The sequence below is a fragment of the Pocillopora damicornis genome, chromosome 6, assembly GCF_964200805.1.
Source record: "Pocillopora damicornis chromosome 6, jaPocDami1.2, whole genome shotgun sequence".
NCBI lineage: Eukaryota > Metazoa > Cnidaria > Anthozoa > Scleractinia > Pocilloporidae > Pocillopora > Pocillopora damicornis.
In genome coordinates, this window is record NC_142675.1 from 9,560,001 (window position 1) to 9,569,486 (window position 9,486).

The 9,486-nt window shown below is 37.0% G+C and overlaps 2 protein-coding genes and 1 pseudogene across 2 annotated transcripts in view; 1 reads left to right on the forward strand and 2 right to left on the reverse strand.

Moving 5' to 3' along the window:
- Nucleotides 1-1,364, reverse strand: part of LOC113677309 (transmembrane protein 254) — a 3,623-nt gene extending 2,259 nt beyond the window's left edge. Inside the window, exons 1-3 of the mRNA XM_089210122.1 lie at nt 1,204-1,364; nt 861-964; nt 113-172 (exon numbers count right to left, since the gene is read on the reverse strand). Coding sequence (XP_089066248.1) covers nt 113-172; nt 861-964; nt 1,204-1,338 — 299 coding nt within the window. The 5' untranslated portion in view covers nt 1,339-1,364. The remainder of the gene's footprint in view (nt 1-112; nt 173-860; nt 965-1,203) is intronic.
- A 35-nt stretch (nt 1,365-1,399) lies between these two features.
- Nucleotides 1,400-6,451, forward strand: LOC113677315 (ER membrane protein complex subunit 5). The gene is made up of 4 exons (XM_027194111.2): nt 1,400-1,557; nt 3,356-3,408; nt 4,461-4,564; nt 5,341-6,451. The coding sequence occupies exons 1-4, from the start codon at nt 1,482-1,484 to the stop codon at nt 5,432-5,434; spliced, it is 327 nt and encodes a 108-aa protein (XP_027049912.2). The 5' UTR covers nt 1,400-1,481; the 3' UTR covers nt 5,435-6,451.
- Nucleotides 6,452-8,245: 1,794 nt separating this feature from the next.
- LOC149043836 (trace amine-associated receptor 365-like) lies at nt 8,246-9,486 on the reverse strand (annotated as a pseudogene).

Genomic DNA, 9,486 nt, shown 5'->3' on the forward strand with positions numbered 1-9,486 from the left:
ATATTTCAGACAGAAATTTCTAGATTTTAAAAGAAAAATGCTATTACATTAATGGCTACATCAACAAATAACAACAAGGAGTTACTTTTGATTCAAAGAACTCAATTCTCACCTACTAATCCTGTAGGCAAATCCAGCTTCTAACAAATGGGCTATTACTGCAAATCTAAAACTATGAAGTACAAAGAATGAGATCAATGAAATCAATGAGATCAATGAGATCAATGAGATCAATGAGATCAATGAGATCAATGATATCAATGAGATCAATGAGATCAATGAGATCAATGAGATCAATGAGATCAATGAGATCAATGAGATCAATGAGATCAATGAGATCAATGAGATCAATGAGATCAATGAGATTTTATAGTGCATGACACAAGACAGATAAACAAGATGCATATTCACAAAGCCTGTTCTAGGAATTCATTCATTACAAGTAAGACTTAGCAATAGGGAACAGCATGATAGAAGCAAAGAGAGAAAATAACAATGGGGGACTGGGTTTGAAGCTCTGACCCAAACCCTTCCTCGTTTTTTGGCTTCACTGCAACTATTTCCCTGTTAATTATTTTGCTGATTTTTAAAAACTGGATGCCTGAAACTGAGGCTAGTGTTTATAATCCTGATGATTTACCATTTTAAGGCAAGGGGCTGACTGAGGTGGGATTAGAAATTGGGGCTGGCATAAGTCACCAAATTTGGAATCTCCAGGACTCTTCTCTATTATCTCTCTTTCTCTAGCATATTGCAACATGTAAAATAACAATGATAATAACAGTAATAATTCAAATAATAATAATAATAATAATTAGAGAGTTCAGCTAATGTACAACTGTTTATTTCAGTCTACTTACCCGAGCCTCAAAAGTTTTAAATGATTTTTGGCCAAATATGACACAAAAGTGCCAAATGGACCTATGGAATGCAGAGGTACCACATCTATGTTGTAGCAAACAAACTGCAAGAAAGTTGACATGAAAATTAGTACGTTGTGTAGTAATTCAAAATATCTTATCGATATGGATAGAATAATTTCCTCGTTAGAAAACTCGTACACAGTTTTATTGCGAGTCTCTGACGCTCTTTTGTTGCTCCTTGTTGTTTTTGATCAGTTTAAGCAGGTGAGCTCCGATTGAGAAATATGCACTCGCTCGCCCCCAAGTGGTCTCTCACAAAAACACAAGAATCGACACTCACCCAGAAAAAGATCATAAGAAATATTATTATAATGCTTATAAACAACGGAGAGAACTGAAAGAAATCCCCTTCATATGACACTGAATTATCTTTCGAGTCATCCTTCTTCTTAGTTGTTACGCGCGGAGGGGCCATCTTTGGAACGCAGGCTTGTCCTATCAGCGGTAGCTTCAGTAAGCGAAATTTGATGATAAGTACATGAATGGGCAGGTGAGTCGGTGTCTGAAGGAAAAATGGCGGTCAGAGTTTAGAATCGTGCTCACGTCGATGAGTTTAATATGGTAATCATTGGTCGTATTTTAGTCTTTTTTGGCCTGGCTGCTATATTGCATGCCGGTTACTCAGCAGTTCAATGTAAGTATTGGTACCATTGATGGTCTTCGATGTGTTTTCTATGTGTTTCATGTGTTTTATGAGACAGGCAATTACCGCGGTCATGTCGATCAGCCATACAAATTTCAGCTTTTTCGCCCCCCAGTTCTGGTTCTTCAAAATTCTTTGGTTAATTCATTTGACTATTATTTTGACTAAATAATCAAAGTTTTAGTACTAACCCTTAAAAGACCAGTTCAGGCGGAGACAACACACAAAAAACGTGATGTGACATTCTTAATTAATTGCTCTCTCTCTCCCTGATCGGTAACTTTGGGCAACCTTAACCCTAACATATCAACTAATCGAGAAAAAAAAAAATAGTAGTTATTTTTCACTGGTATATTTTCATAATTTTAAAGTTTTGAAGTTCACTCATCATGCATTTCAACCCTTGTATGCAATATTGTGGGACATGTAACCTGATGTGCACAGTAACTTCTGCCCACATGATAATGAATCCTTGATTGCAGGTGGAACTATAAAATACTTGCTTTTGCTCTTTGGGTGCTGTAAGCGTTTGGTCTGAACTAGTTTTAATCAGCACATGTGGGAATTACTCAGAATTAAAGTTGAATGCATGTGAGGAAAGCATACATATGGTTTTTTGGGCTTGTACATGTAGGGTAAAAAGAAAAAAAAAGAAAAATTATTTTTATCAGGTGTCTTTGTAAAGCCCTGTGCTGGGCTGTTCAAAGTATTGTTAAGCTAACTGAACAATTCTAGCCAACAATTTTTATTCATAGTTTTTCATAGCTACAGCCTCCTGTAGGAGGCAAAGAAGGTAAAGCCACATACTTGTACATGTATGTCATTGAGACAAGTGCGTGAGTGAGTGTAAAGATAGAATTCAAATCTTGACCCAATTTTGACCTGATGTTTCCCAGTGCTATTTATTGCTTGCTTTGAAGTATCTTGGTAGTTCTACATTCTCAGTTGAGTTCTCTCCTTTTGTGATTTGTAGCTTACTGTATAGACACCAGTGCCTTACATTTACATGTGTGTGTTCTATTCTTGTGGTGACACTACATGTCTGCAAATCAGCAGAAAAAGATAAACATCTTACTATCAATTCAGGCTTGGGTGCAATTAAAAACAAAAGTTTTCCTTGCAATATCTTGATAGGTGTGATCTGCTAATCACGAAACTTAAAGGAATATTTTTTCTTTGAAGAAAGAGCATTTTATCACGTAAACCAACAAATTATGTAGATCTGAAGATTTAATCTTTTTCAGTTCTTGCTGTGACACTACAAAAGACAATAAGCATCTCAAAATAATTTGACAGTGGGATCCACCAATGCATGATTTAAATCAAAACTTTTCCCTGCAGAAATATCTCAATAGATATGATCTGCCTATCATGGAGGTTTTGAGGGAATTTTCTTTCTTTGATAAGAAAGAATTTTACTGTTTGAATCAGTTACTTATGGCAAAAAGGGCCACTAAATTTACTGAGCACGCAAGCTGCAAAAAATGATACCTTAGGTACTTTAAATTCTTTTTGAAAAGGTGTTGACAAAATTTCTTTTGACATGGCTCAACAGAATTGAAATATAGTAGTTCGGGTGATGAATGATTTCCTGAAAATGTATGTTCAAAACATTCAACATAAGTATGCACAGTGACTCTCAAATAATAACTTATTGTTCCTTTGATGTTAAATATAATGCTTCACAGGTTAACAAATGGTAATGCTGTTTTTCAACCACTCCACTATCAAATTTACTCTGTAGCAGACAGCAAAGTAACTGTGAGAGTTAAATGTTTTGATTTTTCAGGTCGAACTTATTACAAGTTGCTGGAAGAAGAATTTCCTGGCCTGCCTCCTGATGTAAGTAAAGCCTGTTTTAGCAAGTGTATATATCAACTTATTTATTCTTGTGTTTTTTTTTTTGTTACCATGTTCCTACCAATAGCATAACTCCATTTTCTCCCTCAATTCCTCCATTTGCTCTGATGTAGGGCTTATGCTCTAAATGTCAGCTTTAAACCTCTCAAGTGTGGCCAATTTATGTTATCAACTCAGTTGATAGTACTAAATTACCGTGGTATACTCTCCCACCGACACAGCACTTCAGTTTCTTTACAAACTTTCTCCCTTTATTCATTTGCTTTAGAAACACTTGTATCACCCAACAATGGAACTTTGTTGCCCCAAGACAAATTCTAAGCTGGTAAACTAGTGGTCTTAGGTTTAAGCCCTCTGCTCTGCTTCTTACTGGATTTGTTTTCAGTTGTCCTGAGTTCAACTCCTTGGATGTACCTTTATTTACAATGTAGCCAACTGGTCTGCCTCCTGCCACCAGAAATTTTTAACCCTTTAACTGCCAAAAGCGATTAACATGTTACTTCTCCCTGTAAGATCTGTATACTATCCAGCAAACAGGTAATGGAACACTCAAACCTATCAGTTAGAGGCTGTTATCTTGATCTAACACCAAATACACATAGCTAATTTACAAGGAAATATGTAGCAGCTAGAGGGGAGAATGAGCAATTAGATCTTGAGAGTTCAAGGGTTAAACACCATATTTCTTCAAAATGTTTCAATTTGTTCGTATAATGGCCCTGAAGAGCCCCATATGAGGAGTGGTCAATAAAATATACATGTATACATAATTACTAACCTAGTTGTTATTGTTCTCCAGCCTTTTAGCCCTCGAACTCTCAAGATCTGATTGTTAATTCTCCCCTCTGGCTGCTACACATTTGCTTGTAAATCATTAATGAGAATTTAGTGTCAGATCAAGAGAACAACTTCTACCTGATAACTTGGTGGTTTCCCAATACCTGTTTGTAGGATGATGTATGGATATTATAGGAAGAAGTTACAGTTTCATCACTTCTGGGATTTAAAGGGTTTATAACTTGTCATTTTTGCAGGTTTGCATTCAGTGCATTGTAGGGCTGATCATAGGCTGTTTGGGTGTGGCTCATATGGCTGGAGAATTTAAAGAAATTAGAGCAGCTGCAGAGATGGCCAACAAGTGAGTCCAAAATTTGTTGCATTGTACATGTCAGAAAGTTGGATTGGTGCATTTATAAAAGCAAATGAACTTGTGCAGAAGGAATTTCTGAATTCTTTAACTCAACACCCTAACATCAGTATGCATATTCTCCAAACTGTTCTTTATACATTTTTAAGATGCTTACAAGGAGAATTTGTTTACCAATAAAAAAGGTTCTTTTGTTGGTGATCATTTCCTTTATTCTCATGACATCACTGTGTGATTCAGTGGTGATATCTTAGGGAGAAATTAGATGCTAGGCACTCCTAGGATTTAAAGGGTTAATGGTGTGGTATCCATACTCCATATATATTATACAATCCAGTAAGCTTTGACAGAATCAGACAGCTTGCTTTTTGTACCTCTGTGCAATTAAACCACTGCATTTTACAAGCAAATTTTTGTGGCAAATCACTAATGTGAGCTGCTTCCTATCTTTAGTCATTTGATAAATTCCCTTGAGAATTTTCAGTTGTTAATCAGTCAAGTGCTGTCAAGACTTAGAAAGAGAGAAAATTTTCACACCTTGGATATTGTCGTATTGTAAATATTAATTTTCCTCAAGAGCCAGCAAAGAAATAGATGGTCTCTCAATTAGGAATTAGAAAAATTTGCTTTTTGATCGTGAAAATTTTTATTTGGAGTGAGAAGTGGGGAGAAATTTTCACTCTCCTCTAAGCTCCTGCTTGTTGTTCAGTTATAATGTCATTGGAGTTTGAACTTTACCATTTTCTGTGATTTCACCTTATTTTCAGGAGCTGGGAATCATTTGGCAACCGGCCTTCATTTTACACCTACAGTCATAGAGGGAAGATGTTATTTTTGGCAAATGAAGGGGTCAAAGATTAGTGTCATTCTGCGGCTATCTGTATTACCATGGAGTATGTTTGTATAGAATTACACAGACTCTGAATCTTGAAGGAAGCTACTAGGACTGAAAGATGATGGCTTAATTGGCAATTATTGTACTTCTGCCTTTCCCACGTATGCCGCAAACAGGCTAGCAGACTCTTGTACAAAGCAACTGAATGATGTCAAAATATTTTGTATGTAAAAACTACAAATTTCGATTTGTCTACAGTATTTACCCTTTCGTGAATTGCTCATAATGTTCCTAATATAGACTTTATTGTATTACTCCGACATACTCACTGCAGGAAGCATACAAAAACGAAGCCTAGTTCAGTATTAATGGTCGCCGGTCTAGTAACCCAAGAGTCATCTCGCCTAAAGTCATGTCGCCCAAAACCGGAGTCAGGTCGCTCGATACTGTCGCTCGAAAGCGGAGTCTAGTCACTCAATACTTTTAGTCATGTTGCCCGGTAAAAGTGGAAATGATAAATACAATGGCCTCTAAGATCTATAAGTAATTTGAATTGTTCGAGTCCCATTAAATTCCTGAAACTTGTAGGTAAAACTTCATTCCAGAGATCGTGCAATTACTGACTTTTAAGTTTTATTCTTAAACAGAATGTTCCATTCGCTGCGCTCTTTCGCTTTTTTTCAATCTAATTTTTCGGCAGAGCTTTTAAGTTTAGGTATTAGTAAACAGTTTTTATCTTAGGATTTGCAATGGTAATAGGACTGCTTGGAGTCTAATTCGGTCTGTAATCCCTAATATGATTATAGACCGAATTGGACGACACAAAGTCTTATTACCAATTAATCATGAAAATTACAATTTCCGTGAAAAGAAGAATAGCCAAGATATGAAAGAAAGGGAAAATAAATTTGAATTAAAAGACGCAAAGGAGGCGCACATTGTGTGATGTCGCTCTGACATTGACCACAATCAAAATGGATGTGATTGGCTGATTTTAACTGCAACTTTAATGTGGTTGGCGTATTAAACTGTCTGATAACAAACTGTCCCATAAATAACTCATCTGTCCCATAACAAACTGTCCGATAACAACTGAACTTGGCGAGTGAGTTAGTGTAAAAAAAGGAGTTTTTAAACCAATCACCATCGAGGAAACTGCAATTTTATGTTATGCATTTTAAATGCATAAAAAACTACCTCAAGGGCGGATATTTTGATGCGTTCGACAATTCGCGTTTTCCAGAAGACTTATGCCTTTCTTTTCCATTTCAACGCTTCGGCGCTGTAGTCTTACAGGGGAAACCACTCAACTGGTTTGATACCTGTTCCTGTTTGCGCCGTCGTGTCACGAAAGATGTGTGACGATCAACATGAACAGGTAGAACAAACCGAAACTACAGATGTTCAAAAAAAGACTCTTTCCAAAGCTTTTGTTTTACATTTCCCACTATTCAGGAACAAATGAATCCAGGGAACATAATAGTACATAAGAATCATTTCCACTGATTCCCACGCGGCATGCAGTTGAACCAATTTAAGACTAAAGATGAACCATTACTAACTTTAAATTTGAAGCTTTTTTTAAGATGTCGAAACAATTTTTTTTTTCATAAATACCAGCTGGAATTAGAGTTCAGATAACCTTCTCATGTTAATGAACGAAAAAGTTCATTTCCTGACACTTTATCTGCGGTAACTCTAAGAATGATTCACTGTAGTGTTAATTTGTTGAATGATAAGCGTGTAGAGCTCTTTGGAGTGAATCTGTCAATATGTTGCTAGGCAATATCTAAAGCTCAAAACATTAGAAAAATATGAAAGCAAAATGGAGCATGAAAATTATTTCCAAGGTAACTTGGCTGTCAAAATAACATTTTTAGCTTTAATCCTCGGTGTTTCCCAATTCTTTAAATGGTAATTAAAATGAATCAAATGATTTATTTCTCATACAACTTTATCTGTATCATCATTGCTTCGTACCTCCATATTATAGAAAATGATGTTTTCACTCGATCAGCCCGCTACATTTACATATAGTTCTGTATTTGTCAAAGCACCACTAATGTTACAGTTCAGGTGCTCGTCAACCGTTTCCTGAGGCAATTTTTTGTCATACCACGTTCTTTCCTAACCGAGTAAAATTGTGCAAACGAAGCGAGTATATTCTCAAGAATATCACCGTATTTATGATTCTAACCTCATCTTGCCACTACACAAAAATTTAAAGTTTCCCTAAACGAAAAAAAGCTAAAAGACTCAGTTCGCAGCGCCATTTCAAGACGATCAAACAAATAAAAAAACATCGAGTACAAAATACCGAATAAAGAAATCGGAAAGAAAAGCTGTTCGAGTCTTATACGTCCCTCTTGCACCGTTTTTTTTTTTCTTTGAAGGTGATGGTTAATGTTTCTGACGTATTAATAGCTTGTTACTTCAGAAAGGACATTCTGAGTAATTGATAACCGATTTCTTCGAGACCTTGTGTTGAGTTGATTTTTCATTCGGATGGATGACGTTTGATGGCACTGTTTTCGGTCGTCGTGTTGTTTCCTTTAATTGGCTTTTCTGCCGGCTGTTGGAAATGTTTCCTTTAGCTCTTTTAACCCTAGATTTGGAACTCAGTACACGGCTAGGATTCACCATTCTTTTGGGCGATACCACACTGGTTTGCCGTGCAATTGACAGAGCGGCATTAATTCTCCTTTGACTTTTTCGCGTTCCATGAGACTTCGATCTTTCGTGGTGGATTGCGGCGCTTGTCATGGAAATGGTCGCGCGTTGCTGTAACTCTAATTTACTAGACTGGGCAATGCTCGTTTTGTCACATTTGGTCAGCGTGGGATGGGACAGAGATCGTCTCAGTTGCATCTTTGGATTTCTAGGAGGCTCAACCGAAGCTGATCTTTTCAAGAATGGAGCTAGGGTTCCCTGTGTTTGTCCTGCTAGATTTATCAATCCTACGGATTCTCGTCTTCTTAAATTTCTTCAACCTTCAAGTCGTTGTTGCGATTTCTTGACGCTTAAGAGCTCTAGCATAGTGTTTCGGAAACGTTTGTCTCTGTATGAGTTTATGAAAGGACTTATTAAAGAATTAAACCGCACCACCGTTTCTGCGAAGCGGTAAACAGGATATGTACGGAAAGCGGGGAAAAAATTACCAAAATGGCTGTACTAACGAATGGAACGAAGGATAGTACTATTGCTACGGTTATCATAGCTGTTGTTTTGGCCACCTTACTTTCGAGTTTAGTTTTGGCTAAAAAGGAAACTTGGTTGATTTGATTTCGGTCACGTTTCCGCACTTCCAGGAAAATTATGAAATAAAAATAGCCAATGGCGGCCAAGCAGCTAACCATCGAAACAATTTTTCCCACTAGCCACAATGAAAGAAATTTGCCATCTTCATCAGCCACCTGTGTTAGAATTGTTGGACCCTGTATGACAACTACGAACAGCCAGACAGCTATCGCAAGTCCCGTAAGACGCCTTTCTGTAACATTGTTCCTATATTTTATCCAGCTCTTTACGGCCGTTTTCCTCTCCCACGCAATGGCAGTTAGTGGTATAACGATGACATGGACAGTGAAAAGATCATTGGTTTGTTTGCCAAGAAATTTATTGGACAGATGTACTCATATGGAACCTGGCTTAATATAAACACATCGAAAGTGGCAGAAAGCGGCATAGTTATAGCTCCTGTTAGGAGATCTGTGACGGCCATGCTGCATAACAAAATATTTGAACGTTTTTCCAGTTCTCTTCTTTTCTTCAAAGCAACAATCACCAAGGAGTTGAAGAGAACGGTAAAAGGACAGGTAATGAATATTATGGCCACTAATATCCAAGAGAAAGTTGTATTGTTTAGATCCGCGTTGGGGTTTAAACGTTCAGGGCACAAAAACACTGACATGTGTTGATTCGTGGTGGAGAGATTTGTGTTTGTGAATGTGTCGTTTGTAGTCATGTTGACACAAGTAGCTGTTGTCAGAAAATGAACGACACACTCATGTTGTCCTTCTGTATTTCATCCAATTTTTTGCACTCAAACCGTGTAAAACTCAACTGTAATTTAGAGTCT

Excerpts from the sequence above, each read along its gene's own strand:
- LOC113677315 (XM_027194111.2), top strand. The coding sequence starts at position 1,482 with ATGGTAATCATTGGTCGTATTTTAGTCTTTTTTGGCCTGGCTGCTATA. Across the intron at positions 1,558-3,355 it reads CGGTTACTCAGCAGTTCAAT|GTCGAACTTATTACAAGTTG; the intron begins GTAAGTATTGGT and ends TTGATTTTTCAG. Across the intron at positions 4,565-5,340 it reads GCTGCAGAGATGGCCAACAA|GAGCTGGGAATCATTTGGCA; the intron begins GTGAGTCCAAAA and ends CCTTATTTTCAG.